The sequence below is a fragment of the Dasypus novemcinctus genome, chromosome 8, assembly GCF_030445035.2.
Source record: "Dasypus novemcinctus isolate mDasNov1 chromosome 8, mDasNov1.1.hap2, whole genome shotgun sequence".
Lineage (NCBI taxonomy): Eukaryota > Metazoa > Chordata > Mammalia > Cingulata > Dasypodidae > Dasypus > Dasypus novemcinctus.
In genome coordinates, this window is record NC_080680.1 from 18,786,762 (window position 1) to 18,806,492 (window position 19,731).

Genomic DNA, 19,731 nt, shown 5'->3' on the forward strand with positions numbered 1-19,731 from the left:
TCTAAAGTATTTACCGAGTCATCTCTAACCAATGCCTCATTGGCATTTTTTTCCCATAGGCCCCTGCCCGGCTTATTTATTTGTTTATTGTCTGTCTCCCCCAGTAGAATCTAAGCTCCATCATGTTGTGGACCCTGTATTGTTTACTATTATTTTCCCAAAGCCTTGAACAGTATTATCTAACCCAACAGGTGCTCAATAAATATTTGCTGAATAAAGGAAATGAATGACTTGGATTTCAGTAGTTTCCTGATTGTGAAGGCTAGAACCACCAGGTTGGCTTCTATTTTTTGGGTCCAGGCTTTGTGTATCTTTCTTCATTTTCACCTTTCACTTCTTCATGAGCTTCTCTACAGTAACAAAAGCCCAACAGTGCTCTAGAGATATGAGAAAGAACACTTCATTCAGTAGATTGTGTAAAGAAGTTACTTTAATCTAAACAGTCCTCAGCTTAAAGGAATGTGGCCAATGGCTCACGAGCAGTGGTGAGACAGGCCTCTGGAACAAATATGCCTTAGAAGGTATTTGAGGGGTGGCTGCGGCTAAGCCTGGCACAGCAGTCTAGTCATGGGGGAAGTCTTCCAAGAGTTCTTTGTGTTTGTAGGGCTGTTGGTATGCCTGGTCTACCTGGTGAAGTGTGTGAGATTCTCCAGATATATTGTCCTGCACTTCTGGAAGGTTTTGCCAAGGTCTTTCTTACAGTCAATGGGACAGTGGGCAGGTAAAGAAAGTTTCCATTTCTCGTTTTCTGTTGTTCCTGGCTCCTTCTAATTTACGTCTTAAAAAATATATTGTGTCTTTTTCCCATTGGGAGCAAAGATGTGATTCCTCTTGGTGATTGTATTTGGGGGAGCAGAAAGTAGGAGTGATTTGTTAGGAAAACAAAAAGTGGGAAATGAAGAGTGTTCCTATGCAGGAACTCTATTCAGATTTCACCTGTGTCTGTTTTTTTTAACTCTCTCCACTGGGTTTCCCTCTTTCTGGAGTTCTCTGATGCTACAAATATTAAATAATGCAGAAGTCTCTGCAACTTCTTTTCCAAATTTATAAAACCTCGGGGTGCACCATTTAGTTAAAGAGTGTTTTAAATTTCTCAAATCTAAATAATTTTAATTTACTTTATTTTTTAAAAAACCTCTAAAACCCTTTCATGTAGTGAGGATGTTACCAAATCAAGGCAACAAAGATCCATATGAAGTTATGTTTTCAAGATAGCTAGATATGGCATCTGGCCTGGTGTGCCTGAAATCCATTAAACATTGGCATAAGACAAAATTTATCTACTGAGACCACCATGCTATAGTTCAGAACCCATCACTCGGCTTATGGTAAAGGGGATGAGGCTGTGGTTTCAGCATTTTGAATGAAGGGCTAAGGTCTTTGCAGAGGCTTACATTTCCTGGTTGGCACCAAGAAAATCTATGACTTAAAAAAAGAGAAGAATTTAAGCTGCATTAGAAATACCAGCCCAGGCTGAGCAGAAGAGATTGTAAATAACTTTAGAGGCCTGCTGAAAACAATATAGAACAATGCGTTAAATTTAAATTTCAGATAAACAATCCACATTTTTTAGTATATTGTGTTCCAGATATTCCATGGGACACACATATCCTCAAAATTAATGCTTGTTTATCTGAAACTCAAATTTAACCAGGCATCTTGTATCTTTATTTGCTAAATCTGGCAACCCTACAACCTTAGCAAGGGAAAATGAAAACGTTACCACATGATAAATGGTTTGGAATGACAAAATGGATTTTTAACTGTTGTTTGTTGCATTTGCAGTGTATGTGTGTGAATACTTCTTCCTTCTCAGGGTAGCTATCTCCAATGACCTTGCTAAATAGCTTCAGTGTTCTAGCTCCAAACACCCTGCTCCACCTTGATTCAAATGGTCACACATTGGGTGGACTGAGAACTTTGCAAAACTGCTTCCCAACATGGTAGAGCAACGACTTCTAAGAATACACATTCCAAAAATGTTTAAATGGGGCTAGAGATTCTGAGAATTTGTTGACTCAAATTAAAAACAAACAAACATAATTTTAACTTGTTTTTTAAAATTTTTGAGTCACTATTGAATAGAATTATTATTAACAGAAAAAAATGTCTTTGACCACAATCAGATATCAGGGAGGTAATATATTTTGAGTGGGGGCAATAAGTAGAGTCTAAACTCTGTGAGCACCCTAGAGAGAGTAACCTGAGCTCTGTGGTTGATTTCCTAATTATTTCATTAGTAGCTCTTTGTAGACTTGGGAAGCCAAAGTTTGAACCAGTCTGGGTTCAAATCCTGTTGTCATCACTTTTAGCGTCATTTTAAAATACTTTCTCTCCTTTGACTTTCTCATCTCTAAAATATGGATAATGATGGTTCCAGTAGTAAAGAAGTAAGCACTGAACAGAGATCAGACATTATTATCTGTAGTACAGGCCCCGTATAGGGTGCTTGTGAAGAGTCCCTGCAATGGAGAGGAAGGTGAGCTGGAAGGCAACCCTAAGCATAATATCTCTTCTACAGGAAACAGTAGTATGCAAGGATTGTCTCTGAAGTACGTAAATAAACATATAAACTCATTAGCAATCTTAAAAGGAGAGTGTTTCTGTTATTGCTTGAAGCTTGTACAATTTGACCTGCACTCACTCTCAAGTAAAGCATACCCTTCACTTGTTGGTGCAAAGGTTGATTGCATCTAAGTAAATACTGGTAGTGAACTTTGAACCTGTGAAACTCACATGAACGATGTTCTTAGATCTCAACCATTAAGTACTTATGTCATGTTGAGTGTAAAAGGACTACAGGACCGATCTGATTGCTCTGTAGTAATTGATAGATCTGTTGAGTAGAAACAATTTCAGTTTCTTTTATTTCATTACATTACCCTTTTGCATTTCTTTATTTCCCTCTTGGCTGATTTCCCTAACTCCCAAAGGCTGTGAGTGCTGCTGGCCTTTGGGGGTGGGAGCAGGAAGAGGGCACAACCTCACTTTTAGAAGGAACCTTGAAATGTCCTGACAATGACAAATATGTTCCTAAGGAGAGAAAGTACACTGCTGGCCTTTCAGGAGTTAGGACTTGACTTGAAACTCTCTAAATCCTTATGAGGTCTGAATGCAATGTTCCCTGGCTGTGTTATTATTTTGGAGTGTCTTTTCCATGGCCTTACCAATTCCTTTAAAAACAATCCTTGGAAAGAGATCGTCAAGTGCTGGTAACTCCACCAGTTCAGCAGAACGAGGCAGGAGCACAGAGTAATATTGCTTTTTAATATTAAGTGGTTTAGCCCCTATGCTGGCAAGAAAATATTGCCAGTGAGAAAGAGAAGTTTAAAGATGAAGCTTAGCATTTAAAACCATTTCTGCTTTTTCACAGTGGTTACTGGAGCAGGAGATGGGATTGGGAAAGCTTATTCCTTCGAGGTGAGTTTTGTTCTTGGAGACTTTGTTCTCCCCTTGCATTGAACACACTATAGTCATTGTAACATCTTCCCCCAAAACTAGTTTCCTTATTATAAAAGTAGTACACATCCATTTAAGAAGGAAACTCTTTTCTACTAAAAAGACAATTTAAAAGTCACAATCTCAACTCCCAAGACACATTTTTTTAATACGGTGATATTCAAAAGGTAAGGTCCCCTGGGGGTTGCTTTAGGAATTTCGGGGGACATTATTATTTACTAGTGTAATTGTGCCATAAACATTTATATACTTTGACACAGTATTAAAAGCATTATAAATTACTTTCCTTGTATTTCTGCTTTACATTATAGTTATGGTTAAAAAAAATATTTGCTTAGGCAGGACATATAATCTCAGACTTTCATTTCAAGAAGGTTAAGGAGCATTACAAAACATATAAATTATAATTTTTATAGGGCTGAGAGTCACTGGACTATATTTAGTATCTTTGGGTATTTTGTTCCAGGCTTGATCTATATATAGAGAGGTAGATGGTGTTATAGTTTGAATTGCAAGTGACCCCGCCCCCCCCCAAAAAAAAGATATGTTGAAGTTCTAATCGCTATCACCTTAGACTTTGGAAATAAGTTCATTACAGAGGAATCAGGCCAGTTAAAAATGAGGTCACCCTGGAGTGGGGTGGGCCTGCAATCCAATATGACTGGTGTCATTGGAAGAAGGGGATCATTGGGTACAGACAGACAGACACAAGGGAGAGCGCCACCTAATGACAGAGGTGGAGACTGAACCCCTAGGACAGCTGGCAAACCATTGGAAGCTAGGAGAGGCAGAGAAGGATTCTCCCCAACAGGTTTCAGAGGGAGCATGATTCTGCCAACACCTTGATTTTGGATCTCCAGCCTCCAGAACTTTAACACAATATGTTTCTACTGTTTTAAGCCACATGTGAACATATTTAAGGCTCTTGTGCTTTCCATTAAAGTTGTAGTAATTTACACCTACTCCACTGTACTATCATATCAAAACAACTTCAGGGGGAGTGGATGTGGCTCAAGCGATTGGGCTCCCATCTACCATATGAGAGGTCCAGGGTTCGATGCCCAGGGCCTTCTGGTGAAGGCAAGCTGGCCCGCATGGCAAGCTGGCCGACGTGGAGTGCTGGTCTGTGCAGGAGTGCTGGCCCATGCTGAGCTGGCGCAGCAAGATGATGAACAAAAACAGACGCAGTGGAGAACAATAAGAGATGCAGCAGACCAGGGAGCTGAGGTGGTGCAAGGGATTGATCACCTCTCTTCTGCTCTGGAAGGTCCCAGGATCGATTCCTGGTGCCATGGAAAGGCACAGAGAGCAAAACAACGAGGGGGTGGGGCAGATAAATAAATAAATCTTAAAAAAAAAAAACCCTCACGATAGGTGAAGGTTTATAACAAGTACCTTCAACAACATTACCCCTTGTATTTTCTTGTCCTCAAATGTCTACATCATTGTTGCTGGCTTCTGGGTTTCTAGGATCTTGGCAATGTCGCGTAAAGGAATTTAAACGTATGCCGTAGGGTAGGCAAGGGAGTAAAGAGTTTATTGAGAAATGAGAAAAAGTGAGAGTACACACTAGAGATTTGAGTGCGGGTGTGCTACAGGGAGAAATGGGTGGTGCTGGGGCCAGGGCCTTTTTAACACTGGCCTTCCCACCTCCCCCTTCCCCATGTTGGGAAGGAACCCTAGCTATTTGCTGTTCTGATTGGTTGCCTTTCTGCCTTCCTGTTGGTTCATTCTATAGACCACTCATGTTGCCCCTGTGAGCTTTAGGGAGTCAATTGGGAGGACTTTCTGTTTGAAATTATCCAGGGCTTTTTCTTTTCTTTTCTTTTTTTATTGATTTTGTAAAAATATCACATTAAAAAAAAAATGAGGTCCCATTCAACCCCCCCACTCCCACCCCACCACTCCCCCCCCAGCAACACTCACTCCCATCATCATGACACATCCATTGCATTTGGTAAGTACATCTCTGGGCATCTCTGCACCTCATGGTCAATGGTCAACATCATGGCCCATACTCTCCCACATTCCATCCAGTGGGCCCTGGGAGGATTTACAATGTCCGGTGATTGCCCCTGAAGCACCATCCAGGGCAACTCCAAGTCCCAAAGGCGCCTCCACATCTCATCTCTTCCTGCCATTCCCCATACCCATCAGCCACCATGTCCACTTTTCCCACTCCCATGCCACCTTTTCTCTGTGGACCTTGGATTGGTTGTGTCCGTTGCACCTCTATGTCAAGAGGAGGCTCAGATTCCACATGGATACTGGATGTAATCCTCCTGCTTTCAGTTGTAGGCACTCTAGGCTCCATGGTGTGGTGGTTGTCCTTCTTCAACTCCATCTTAGCTGAGTGAGGTGAGTCCAATAAATCAGATTGTAGAAGCTGAAGTCTGTTGAGGCTCAGGGCCTGGCTATCATATTGTCAGTCCAGAGATTCAAATCCCCTAAATATATCTTAAACCCCAACACCAACTACAATTCCAGTAAAGTAGCATGAAAGTCTTGTGAAAAGAGATCCCATCTGAGTCCGATTTCATCACGCAGAAACACCAGCTCCAAAGAAGGGCCATCTGACATGGCAGTGAACCCCATCTGCCATGACCATAGAACCCGTGGGTCTCTTTAGCCCTCAAAGGAACGAATACCTGGGGTTGTATCTACTTTATCTGTCTCTTAGAGTCTGCTCAGTTGTGCATAAGGGCAATCCTTCTGACAGCCTCCAGACTCTTTTTTAGAGACTTGTAGCCATATAAACTCATTTCTCCTTTCCATTTCCCCCTTACATTAGGTCAAACAGCATTTTAAAGTCATGTTATTTTATGTAGACAGGGATATTCTGCTGATCCGCATTGAACCTTCAATTCAAGGTCATTTTCCAGTTGCATCATCAGTTGGTACTTGGTAGTGATCCCTCGGTGCCAATGAGGCTCATCCCCGGGTGTCATGTCCCACACTGGGGGGAAGGCATTGCATTTACATGCTGAGTTTGGCTTCGAGACTGGCCACATTTGAGTAACATGAAGGCTGTCAGGAGGAAATTCCCAGGCACAGTGCTGCTCTAGGCCTTGTTCTTATTTCAGGCATATAGGCTCACAAGCATAGTCGTTAGTATCATGCTCTCACTGTTGGACCCTCATTCCTTCCTGGTCCTTACCGTTGCACCTGGGGGACTGCCGCTGCTCCCCTAGGGACCACCACAGAGCACCCCCGGCCAGGAACCCAGTACCCCCTCAACTGTAGTTTTTAATTGTTGCCACTATGAGTATATCTAAACATTACCATGCACCCTGGACATATGCCCTGTATAGCTCCCTGTCAGCCATATACCACCTGTCAATAGTGTCCTATACCAGTATTCCTCCACTGCCATTGTTGAACCACTCTGTGATCCAAAACTTCCTGAAAATTGAAGCCCCATATAATGTCAGGATCCCTTACTAGTAAAATGGAATATAGCGAAGGGTTTAAAGGTTAGATATAGAATACGTGTTGACTTGGAAAAATTCTACATCCTATCTTTTTCTTTTTTTTCCCTAATTATTGAACTTCTCTTCACAAGAGCCCTAGACCACAGTGATTCATATATACAATATACAGTACTCCCACACATCTACCATAAAACCTTTTCCCTTCCACAGCGATATTCTTACAACCTATTCATATCATATTTACTTAAAGTGATGTACAGACTCTGAGACAATAGCTTTCAAACAAGGTGACATCTGTGCTTACATTGTGGTCCATACTTTAGGATATACAGTTTTCTAAATTTTTAGTTATCCTATGTTTTACATTATGGTTTACATTATTAGTCTGTCGTCCCCTATATATTTATGGTGTAATATTACATGTTTTATATCCATCCTTGTGTACTCTCGCAAAACTCCTCTCTTACCCCACATTTACTTTGGTTCCACACATTTAACATCCATTTTCCCCTCCCCTTGGTGCCCACAGTGACAGCCAACCTCCATTTCCCGAGGAGCCACATCCAGAGACACTTGCAACAGTGTTCAGGGCCCAACTTGCTCAACTGCCCCAATGCCCTGGGAGCCACCCTTTCTCTCTAGAGATACGGTTCCCTCTATTTGATGGCATTAGTCCTCCCCAGGATGTGGGTCCACCCCCACTCTCACTACTTGGGTCTCTACCCAATGGTACCACCCACTCTGGCAAAATGAGCATTCAGTATCCAGGGCTTTTTCATCCTGGGAGTTTCAAACAGGACCTCATGATCAGGTTCTTGGCCGGCTTTAGCTGTAAGGGTTACTACTTTGGATCAGTGGCTTTCCCTCAGGGGATTTCCCTGCGGGCTCTCATGGCACGTTCTTTGCGGGGTCTCAGCTGTGATGGCTATGGTTTTTTTCTGACCAGTGGCCTCCCGTGTTTCCTGTACTAACCTCCCTCATCATGACAGATGCCAAACCATATTGTGCAAAACGACACAGTGCAAGGCACATAGGAGGCACTTGACAGAAACTTTTTGGATGTTAACAAACCTGAACCATGCCAGTTAAAAAACTCTGAGTACTAGACTTTCAGGTTAGCCAACCATCCTCCATCTTCTGATGATTCATTTTGGCACTGACATTCTGCTTCAACTTTGCTTTTTTCAGCTAAAGAGTTCTTCTTTCCTCTCATCCTAATTCATGGTAACAATTTACTGACAACGGGTAGTGGCCGACATTCAGTAGATGAGTGGCCATATTTGAGAGTTGTGTTTGAAGAGACCACTCGGCAACTGGTTCCAAAGCAATATGCCTCCCTACCTCAAAATCAGAAGGAGAAATTTTCTAGCTATTTGTCTTAAAACTATTTACTTCTTTATTTCCCAGCTTATACCAGGTTTCTGGAAAGGGCCTAATAACTAATCCAAAAGGTCTAAGACCTTACCTGAAGTTCTCTGGATTGCCAAGCGATTCAAGTTCCTTCTGACTATCCAGATTCTTTCTTCAGATTCATGCTGACAACTGGTATCTTAAGTCCAGTTACTTTTCTTTCTATTTAGAGAAGTTCCCCATGTGTAAGCTCTCCTTAGCTACTCTTCCCTCCCTCCCTCTCTTCCTTCCTAGCAAAGCAAAGACCTGGAAGTCAGGAGATGTGGGTTCCAGTTAGTTTGAGCCAACCTGACCCTGTCGGGAGATTTGGGACAGGTTATGTGTCCTTTTTGGGCTTCAGGATCTTTACCAGCACAAAATGTTCTGCCCAAGAGCCTTCGAGTTCTAAAATTCTGTTTCTGTTCTTGACTAGTTCTTGCTTGGTTCTTCTCCTTGTAGGAGATTTCTCTTCTTTTCTTTTTGTTCTTTTCTAAAACTGTGTTAAACAATTTTTTGGTCTCCCAATCTCTCCTTTATGCAGGGTTCTCTCTTTTCCAGAGGGCCTTTTCCTCTCTCCTTGAACGAGGAAAGCAGTTTGGAGTCTGGGAGGCTGGGAACTGTAATGGTTAAGGGCACAAGGTTGGGAGTCAGACACACATGTGTTCAAATCTTGCCTTGGATGTTCACTGGCTCAATTTCCAGTGTCATTGTATAGAGGTAATGACAATCCCAGTTGGGATTTTGTAAGGGTTGAATGGGATGGGGCAGTGGATAGTAAGGGATTTGGCTTCCAAAATGAAGTCTGGTCCTTGTCCTGACTCCTGAGGTGTACCTTCTACATCCTTGAAATTTCCTGAGTGACAGGAGTGCCTTTGTTATTAGTGGAAGGCGCCTAGAGTGCACCTGATAGTTCATGCTAATGAGGTGACTCAGAGTAGGGCCACACTGTCAGTCTTAGGGTGGGAGGTGGGAGGGCTGGCCATGTGATTAGAGCTTGGGGTTTGACCCTGACCTCCAGGGAGGGGAGAGGGCCTGGAGATTGAATTCAGCCATGCGAGCATTGATTCAATCAATCATGTCCACATAATGAAAGTTCAGTAAAAACTCTGGACAGAGTCCCAAGCTTGAGTGAGCATCCCCTAATTGATAAGACACATTGATGTGGCTGCCGGTAGGGTGACGTGTCCTGACGCCACAGGGAGAAGACACTGAAACTTCATGCTTGAGGTCCTCCTAGACCTCACCCTATGACTCTCCTCTTTTGGCTCTGTGGGAGGTTAAATCATGCACTCCAGAAAAAAAACACAACATGATCTTCATCCCATCCCTGTGGGTATGAACTCATTGTACATAGAACCTTCTGAAGATGTTATTTTTAGTTAAGGTGTGCAAAATGACTGGGATGGATCTTAAGCAGACCTCTTTTTTTTTTTAAGATTCATTTTATTTATTTCTCCCTCTCCCCTTGTTGTTTGCACTCATTGTCTACTTTCTGCTGGTCTTCTTTTAGGAGGCACTGGGAACCTAACCTGGGACCTCCCATCTGGGAGGAAGGCACCCAATTGCTTGAGCCACCTCCATGCCTTGCTTGTTGTTTCTCATATTGTGTTTCCTTGCTGTGTCTCTTCGCTGCATCATCTCGGTTGCATAAACTTGCTGCACCAGCCTTGTCACATCAGCTTGCTGTCTTGCTTGTCTTCTTTAGGAGGCATCAGGACTGAACCCAGGACCTCCTGTGTGGTAGGTGGGTGCCTAGCTGCTTGAGCCACATCCACTTCTGTTAATTCTACTACTGGAGGCTTTATAAAAAAGAAGGGGGGGAAGTGGAGGGGGGGGAGCCAGAAGTCAATGGGACCTGGAAGAGAAAGGAGAGGATATTGCTGTGTGGTGGGAAAGCCAAGGAACCCCAGGATTTCCAGCCAGCCAGAATGCTACAGCCTCTGAAACCATGAGTCAATAAATTCTTGTTGTTAAGCCAACACATTGCATAACATTTGCTTTAGCGGTTGGGAAACTAAGACAGACTCCTTTCTATTTGTATCATTTTTGCTATAATAAAACTGTAATTGTAACTATAAAGCTTTCCTGAGTTCTGTGAGTCATTCTAGCACATTCTTGAACCTGAGGGTGTGATGGGAAGCCCCAAATTTGTAGTCAGTTGGGAAGAAGTGTGGGTGGTCTGGGAACTTTTGGCTGGTGTCTGACGTGAGGGCAGTTTCGTGGGTCTCCAAAGTAAGCTACTAGTATTATTAAATGTTTAAACTGCGTTCCCTTACCCATATATTGCTTTTTTCTACATCTATAATTTTAATAAGGAGAAATGTGCTTCTGAGAAAAAAATAACTAAGATCATGGTCTGTGGTCCTCTAAATAAAGTAGCCGGCTATTTAGGTGAGGGTAAGTATTGCAACTGTAGAGAGCATGTTTTCTTCAATACAATTTAGTGACTCTCCATTTTATGACAAAAATAAGCCTTGTTCTGGTTTCTTTTTGGGGTGGGGGGTATATATCCACTAGGATGAGAGGCCAAATTCCATTTTTCATGAGATGCTTTTACTTTGATCTTCATTTTCTTTCTTTCTTTTTTTTAAAGCTTTTCCTTTATTTTATTTTTTAAGATTTATTTATTTATCTCCCCTTTCCCCCTTCTCCCCCCCACCAGTTGTCTGTTCTCTGTGTCTATTTGCTGCATCTTCTTCTTTGTCTGCTTCTGTTGTTGTCAGCGGCGTGGGAATCTGTGGCTCTTTTGTTGCGTCATCTTGCTGTGTCAGCTCTCCATGTGTGCAGCACCATTCCTGGGCAGGCTGCACTTTCTTTCGCACTGGGCAGCTCTCCTTACGGGGCGCACTCCTTGCGCGTGGGGCTCCCCTACATGGGGGACACCCCTGCGTGGCACGGCACTCCTTGCGCGCATCAGCACTGCGCGTGGGCCAGCTCCACACAGGTCAAGGAGGCCCGGGGTTTGAACTGCGGACCTCCCATGTGGTAGACGGACGCCCTAACCACTGGATGAAGTCCGCCGCCCAATCTTCATTTTCTTGTCAGAATTATGTACATCAGCATGCCTAGTGAGACTTTGTTCATTGCAAAATTTTGCCACAGGTAACATGTTCACACATAAATGGGCACTTTCCCTCAGGAAAAGAGAGAACGTGGCTCAGTTGTGTATGTCCTTCAACCTTCCATGAGACAGCAGCACACAACCCTTTCTGGGGAATGAGTTTTCATATGTTGCTTCAGGTAATCTTTGTGTTTGAATGTTTTCTGGCATACATAACATGTTGTTTCCTCTTCATGGGTTTCTCTCACATGTTTCAGAAGCTCCATCCACATTTTTGCAACAAAGGAACATCCCTTTGTATATACATAGCCCTTAAGTTCCTTCTCATGTGCCTTCAACTTGTTGGGTGAAGCAAAGGGTTTTCCACATCCTTCATGGTTACGCTTGAACAGTGACTCATTGCTGTGCTGGCACTGGTAGATTTTCAGCTGCTGATGTTTCTTAAAGGTCTTCTTACAACCTTCAAAATCACATACATACTTGTTTTTGCACTCAAAATGTTTCTTCATGTTGGATGTTGTGTTGAATTTTTATCACAGCCACTAGCTTCACAAACAAATGACTTCTCTCCAGTGTGGATCAGCCTGTGGCAGCTCAGATGGTAGACCCTGATGAAGGCTTTGCCACACCCGTCATAGTCCCAAGCAAACAGTCCCTCCCCCATGCGTGCATTTTTATGACGGCTATTCTAAAAATCCTTGTCATCTTGATAATGGTGTCTGTTGACGGTCTTTCCTCAATCACATTGACACCTTCCTCATTTCTGGAATAAAGAACGATTTTCAGTCGAACCCTGGGCAATCTTGGCTTTATGTTATGAGACTCTGGATCTTTAAAAAATCTCCCGTACGAGAAGGTCTATTCTGGCACTGCTTTGGCAGGGGAAGGGTGGGAGGTTGCCTTGTTCCCGCCATGTGGAGTGGAGGTCCAGATTGCCACCAGGCCTCCATTGGGGTGAGCCTCCCCGTTACAGCTGGTTGGAGTGGGAGTTCTGGCTCCTCACCAGGCTTATGCTGATTCACTCTGGCTGGAAGGGGCAGGGGTGACTCATTACAGCTCTTCAGAAGGCCTCCAATGGCTCCTGGGCAATGGGACGGGGTGTAGCCTCATTACTACTGGGTGATGAAAGTCCTGACTCTCCACTAGGCCTCCTCTCTCATCGTGAGGGGCAGGCGGCTTGGTGGAGAGGAGAGGCGGGAGAAGGGAAGGGTACCTTGTTACTGCTAGGGGAGGGGGGCATTCAGATCTCTCCCGACATCTAGGGGAGTGGCGGGGATGACCTGGCTCTCTCCTTGGTCTTCCTGGACACCAGTCTGGCAGGGTCTGGGGCTCCTTACTACAAGGACCTGCAGAGGAAGGGAGTCGAGGCTCCCCACTCAGCCTTTGCCTCTGGAGTCGGGTGGGAGTGGGAGCATAATTTTTTTTCTGAGATGCTTGACCATAGCAGAGTAGTTATTGTCTAAAACTCTTCTCTAGTATCTTGCTAGGTTGGTTCTTTCCTGGTCCTTTGACTAGACAGAGCAGACTTTTCCCTCCCGTACCTGTTAGAGTTTGGGGCTTCACCGGCAACAAGTCTGAGATATATGATTCCAAAGAAAACCAAGGGAACTGTCTGTGGGTCTTTAGGTCCCCAGGCCACTAGCTCATCTGCCTTCTTCTCTCCACCTTTCAGGGTTTTCTTAAGGTTTTTTTTTTTTTCATGTATAATGTCTCGGTTTTTTAGTTGCACTTAGAGGGAGGAATAGGGAAAAGTACTTCTACTCCATTTTCTGGAAGCTTATTCTATAATGTGTTTTAAATCTAATCTATTTCTGTACTTAGAATGGCAAAGAGGCTTTGCCTCCCGATAAGGGACTTTTAAAGGTTCCTTAAAGTAGGGGGAAAAATTGTGAAAGGGGTGGGCAGGGAGGAAGGGTAAGAGTGGGCCTGTGTGTCCTATCTCTGAAGCCACTGCTCCAACCCCACCCTCGTTCTCACTCCCTTTCCACTCCTTTTAGCACCTGAATTCAAGTCCTTTCTTTTATTCACTGCCAAACAGTGGAAGCCCTGTATCCCCTCCTGTTCCCACCACCCCTTATAGATTAGCAGCCACAGGCACCTTCCTTGACCGAGGCTGGGACACAGAGGCGGAGGATAAACAAGGCCCATTCATCGCTGCAGCAGTCATTCTTTCTTAGGATGGTGCCCGCCGGTGAATTCTGGGAAAGGGAGTGCTTCTGTAGCTTAAGTGTCTGGAAAGGGGGATGGGAACACACATGTATGGAGCCTGTCAGCCTGGACATTCTGGAAATAAGACTGAGTCCTGCCCAAGCAGACAAAAGGAACAATGGCCACCCAGACAATCAAGTGTTGGCCGTGCCCCCTCCTTGCCCAGACCACTTCACATGGGACCTTTGAAATGTCTATGGCTCTCAAGAGAAATGGCACAATTAAGAAGGAGAGCCTGGAAGCCCACTAGGCAGAAATGCAAATTGTTTTCCATTTAATGGACAATCTCCCCTTCAGAAGGTTGATGAAGTGAATTGTGAGACAAAGGTGCTTACTTCTTTAGCCATCCTTTTAATGCGTTCCAAGTGAGCGGTGGTTGTGGGGGTGGGGGATTTTCCATGGAAAGAGAGAGAGAGAGAGAGAGAGAGAGAGAGAGAGAGAGAGATGCCTTGGCAGGGGTCAGCCTTGAGTTGAGACACTCCTTGATTTCAGTTTTTGTGGTGGCTGTTTTTCCAACGAAAACAGGAGACAGGCAGAGCTTAAGATGTCCTTCTTTTAAGGAAACTACTCCCACCACCCGCTCCTTTGCTTAGTGTGGCCAGAATGAAAGTTATCAAGGGTCAGTCAAAATTGACTTGCAAGTCTTTTAGAGGTTTTTCTGTGAGCTAATTTTCATGTTAAAAAACAGCTGGGTTCCAGCTAAAGTGTCAGTTAATAAACTTTTTTGTTAAGTCATGTGTAAATATACCAGAAAATCAACTATTTAAAGGGAACAGCAAATGCAGACTATCACCCTTAAGTATATCTTTTATGTGTCTCAATACTTTTTATTATCTTTTCATAAAGTGAAACCTCACTGTACAGATTCCAGGCCAGGAGCAGAACTTGTGATGATACTTTGGCAGATGTCATCATAAATAGTCCAGAATTATAGCTGAAGGTCACCTGCTAGGATGAATGTAATTTACTCAAAAATACTTCAGCATAGATGCTGGGACATTTGGGTCAACTTTATGTTGCACTCCCTTATTGGGGTACAGTTTATAAACCATAAAATTTATCCATTTCAGTGATATTTAGTATTTTTAGTAAATTAACTGAGTTGTTCACTCTCATGGCAAGTGACAGTTAATCCCTGGTCCCATTCCTACTTTCAGGCTACACTAATGGCTTCTGGATATTTCATATAAATGCTATCATATAATAGGTCACCTCTGTGTCTGGCTTCTTTCACTTTGCATAATGTTTTTGAGGTTCACTCATCCTGGAGCACAAACCAGTAGTTCTCTCATTTTTATTGTGGAATAATATTATGTTATATGGATATACCATATTTTGTTTATTCCTTCACCAGTTGATGGATATTTGAGTTGCTTCCCCTTGTTGGCTATGATGGTATGAATATTCATGTGTGAATCTTTATGTGAATGTAACTTTCCATTTCTTTTGGGTAGGTTCCCTAGGAGTGGAATTGCTGGGTCAATGGTAAATTTATATTTAAAGTCACTTAGTTTCAATCCACATTTCTGCAGCAGTTGGTTATCTCTTGAAGTCCCTAACCGGGATCACTCTGGGGTGGTACATGTTGTGCTTTTTTCCTATATGGCCCTCTGGAACCACTCTCTTTCCCTTTCTGGCATGCTCTGAGCCCCAGGAGGTTGATCTGCGCTAAAGGACTTCCATGTCTTATGGTTTCCTTTGGCTTTGGCCAATGGGGAGCATGGGGAAGAGGTGGGAGGAAGAGAGGAGAGTAAGGTTGAGTTAATTCTCCTACTCCTGGGGATCATGGAGGGTTAGCTGTGCCCCTTTACTGAAGGTGGCAGTCCTATCGAGTGGCCCTCGGCATAGAAGCAGTTCTCTTTTTCCAGGTTCAGGTAACTGTTCATTTCCCAGCCCTTTCAGGATCACATGTGGCAACTGCTCTGCTATTAGCCCCAGGGTGTTGCACTGTCCCTTGTGGTTTATAAATCATCTTTTTATTAATCTCTCTTCAAATTACCCAATTTGAGTATGCTCTCTGAATATGCCAGAACTCTGGATGAATCTAGTTGTTAATTTTTTTTTTTATTGTGGCAATACATATATAACAAAACTTGCCATTTTAATCATTTTTAAGTGTATAATTCAGTGTCATTAATTACTTTTACGATACTATGCTACCATCACCACCTTCCATTACTATAACTTTTTCATCACCCAAAACAGAAACTCTGTACCCATTAAGCAATAACTCTCTATTCCCTCTACCCCCCGGTCCTGGTAACCTCTAATCTACTTTCTGTCTATGAATTTGCTTATTCTAGATATTTCACATAAGTCGAATCATACAGTATTTTGCCTTTTATATCTGGCTTATTTAATTTAGCATACTGTTTTCTAGACTCATCTATGTCATAGCATATATCAAGACTTCATTCTTTTTCATGACCTAGTAATATTTCTTTGTATGTCTACACCACATTTTGGTTATCCATTCATCTGTCATGAACACTTGGATTGCCTCTATCTTTTAGCTATTGTGAATAATACTGCTATTTTTGGTGTAGAAGTCGCTATCTGAGTCACTGTTTTTAATTCTTTTGGGTATGTAAAGGGTGGAATTTCCAGATCATATGGTAGTTCAGTATTTAAGTTTTTGATGAGTCACCAAACAGTTTTTCACAGCAGCTGCCCCATTTTACATTCCCACCAGCAATGCACACACTTCCAGTTTCTACCCATTCTTGCTAGCACTTATTATATTTTTAATAATAGCCGTCCTATTGGGTGTGAAATGGTATTTAGTTAATTTTTGAAGACCCTAAATCAGAGTTTATCATTAGCTGTGCTTCAGTTGCCTTGCCTTTCATTAGAGGACTTGCCCATTAGCCTGACAGATATTATAATTTTCCTGATGAACTGCAGGTCAAGATATGTGGATAGGTTAGAAATATTGTACAGACACCTGCGCCCTGGTGTGGATGATGGTGTAATTGTCTCGAGAGCTGAGTACCTCTCTTGACCTTGAACTATGGTTTGGTCCCGTGTCCCACCACTTCATGGGGAATTCTGCCACGTGATCCACTCAGGCTGAGTGAACCCTGCCTCTGAATATTATCACATCCACTTGGGTGAGTCTTCAGGCAGAATACTTCGTGGAGTGACTCAGGGACAGAGAGCTGGGAATTCATCAAGCTGCTGAGAACAGGTTCATGTCTGTTTTTGTGCCAGCTTACTAATAGTTTTTTTTCCCCGAATGTGTGGTAGAATTCAGCCTGAGGCTTGCTTGTATTGTAACACCCTGTGGTGGCCAGGTTCTGGAGAAAGAGACCTAAAGCTGTCTCCACCTCCAGTAACTGGAGGCTATAAGAGAAAACCCAAGAATTTCCAACAACCAAAGAGGCTGAGGTGAGGGAAAGGCATCCTCCAATTTATCACCTGCCACCTGGGTTTCCCCATCAGTTCTGTCCAGTCACCGGCAGAGCCCCCTTGGGAAGGATGTGCTGTTTTCCCGCCTGTAGGAAAACCAGCCCAATCAGCCCCACAGCCCTCCCAAAGCCCGCCTTGGGCCTGGCTAGGCCCATGTAGCATCCATCCACTCCACACACATTCCCCCAACCTATTCTATTTATTTTATTTTTATTTTTTATTTATTTCTCTCCCCTCCCCCTCCCCCACCTCCAGTCATCTGCTCTCTGTGTCCATTTGCTGCGTGTTCTTCTGTGACCGCTTCTATCCTTATCAGCGGCACCGGGAAACTGTGTTTCTTTTTGTTGCGTCATCTTGTTGTGTCAGCTCTCCGTGTGTGCAGTGCCATTCCTGGGCAGGCTGCACTTTTTTTCGCGCTGGGCGTCTATCCTTACAGGGTGCACTCCTTGTGCATGGAGTTCCCCTATGGAGGGGACACCCCTGCGTGGCACAGCACTCCTTGCACATGGGCCAGCTCCACACGGGTCAAGGAGGCCCAGGGTTTGAATCGCGGACCTCCCATGTGGTAGACCGATGCCCTGTCCATTGGGCCAAGTCCACTTCCCCCCAACCCCTTCTAAAAGCACTGTCATCTAATTTTTATGTATTGATTTATTTCTTTTTTAATTTTTCTTTTTGTTAAACTTTTTATTTTGAGATAATTTGTGGATTCACAAGCAGCTGTAAGAAATAACACAGTGGGTATCAGTGCCCCCTTTACCAATTTCCCCCTATGGTAACATCTTGCAAAGTTGGAGTACAATATCATAGCCAGGAGAAGGACTTTGATACAGTCAAGATACAGAACAGGTCCTTTTCATAGCCATGCCCATTGCCCTCCTGCCCCACCCCGTCTTAGCATCTGGTCTCCATTTCTATAATTTTTGTCCTTTCAAGAATGTTATATGAATGAAGTCATAAAATAGGTAATCTTTTGGGATTGAGTTTTTCCCACTACGCACAATTCTCTGGAGATTCATCCAAGTGGCTGCAAGTACCAATGATTCGTTCTTTTTTTTTTTAATTGGTGAGTAGTATTCCATGGTACCACAGTTTATTTAACAATTCACCTACTGAAGGACTTCTGGGTTATTTCCAATTTTTGACTATTACGAATACAGCTGCTATAAATATTTGCATATAGGTTTTTGTGTGGACACAAGTCTTCATTTCTCTTGGGTAAATGTCCAGGAGTACAATTGTGGGACCACACAATCATGGTATGTTTAGTTTTTTAAGAAATTGCCAAACTGTTTTTCAAGGTTGGCTGTACCCATTTTACATTCCTATACTGTAAATGTGTATGAGTGATCCAGTTTCTCTACATCCTTGCCAGCATTTAGCGTTGTCACTATTTTTTATTTAAGCCACTCTGAGAGCTGTGCAGTGATTTTAATTTGCTTTTCCTTAATGACTAATTGTATTTATGCAGCTAAATCAAAGTTAAATCAAAGTGCTATGAAGAAGAAAACATCAAAGAAGCCACCATCTCATTGCTCAGATTATTCCTGTTAAAGACAAAAGCAGTGTGGATGTAAACTTAGAAAATTCAAACGGTAGATGGAAAGGCACAAAAAAAGGGAATTAAAGTCCTCTTTCCACCTCTGCTCTTATCTTATCCCTCTCTGTCTCAAGATTCCCTCCTAAAGAGATAAAGAAAACCATGACTGTGTCCACTCACACATACTGATATGGAGGCTGATGGTATGCTGAGGCTGGTTGTAGGAGCAGAGCCCTACCAATGGTCCAAAGAGTTCAAAGAAAGTGGAAGCTTTTCTGGTTGGCATGCGGCTCTGCCCGGGTTCCCTCTGTCTTATTTCTCATTCATCATGCAGGCCTTTGCCTTCTTCTTCCTGGCTGAAGCCGGGCCATGAGCATGTCTGTTTTTTTTTAATTTTTAATTTTATTTTTCACACTCTTAAAAATTAAAGTTAATAGATCACAAAGAACGTTACATTAAAAAACCTAAAAAACCCACAAGAGCCCCATATCCCGCACTCCCCACCCCCACACTCCATATTTTTGTAAATTGTATTTTTTTGAAGATACATGCATCACACAAAAAAAGGTTACACTAAAAAATAAAAGATGTTCCTGTATATCACCCACGCCCCCACTCCACTCCTCCCACACCAACAACCTCCTCCATCATTGTGGCACACTCATCGCACTCGGTGAACACATTTTGGAGCACTGCTGCACCGCATAAATAATAGTTTACCCTGTAGTTTACACTCTCCTCCAGTACATTCAGTGGGTTATGGCAGGATATATAATGTCCAGCATCTGACCCTGCAATATCATTTAGGACAACTCCAAGTCCCCAAAATGCCCCCACATCACATCTCTTCTTCCCTCTCCCTGCCCTCAGCAACTACTGTGACCACTCTTTCTCCACCTCAATGCTACAATTTCTTCTATCACTAGTCACAATAGTTTTCTAGTAGAATATCAGTAAGTCCACTCTAGTCCATATTTTATTCCTCCATTCTGTGGACCTTGGGATGGTGAGGTCCACTCCACCTCTAGATCAAGAGGGGGCTTAGATTCCACATGGATGATGGATGCAATTCTTCTGCTTACAGTTGTAGGCACTCTTGATTCCCTGGTGTTGGGGTTGACCATCTTCACCTCCCTGTTAGCTGACCTGGGTAAGTCCAATGAACCAGGGAGTAGGAGTCGCAACTCTGCTGAGGCTCAGGGCCCAGCTGGCCCAAAGCATGTCTGATAAGACTT

The 19,731-nt window shown here is 43.2% G+C and overlaps 1 protein-coding gene and 1 pseudogene across 1 annotated transcript in view; one reads left to right on the plus strand and one right to left on the minus strand.

Moving 5' to 3' along the window:
• Positions 1 to 567: 567 nt before the first annotated feature.
• Positions 568 to 19,731, plus strand: part of HSD17B3 (hydroxysteroid 17-beta dehydrogenase 3) — a 45,027-nt gene continuing 25,863 nt past the window's right edge. The window contains exons 1-2 of the mRNA XM_004470942.2: positions 568 to 721; positions 3,374 to 3,420. Of these exons, the coding sequence (XP_004470999.1) occupies positions 568 to 721; positions 3,374 to 3,420 (201 nt within the window). The remainder of the gene's footprint in view (positions 722 to 3,373; positions 3,421 to 19,731) is intronic.
• On the minus strand, positions 10,667 to 12,004 carry LOC139439429 (transcription factor IIIA pseudogene; annotated as a pseudogene).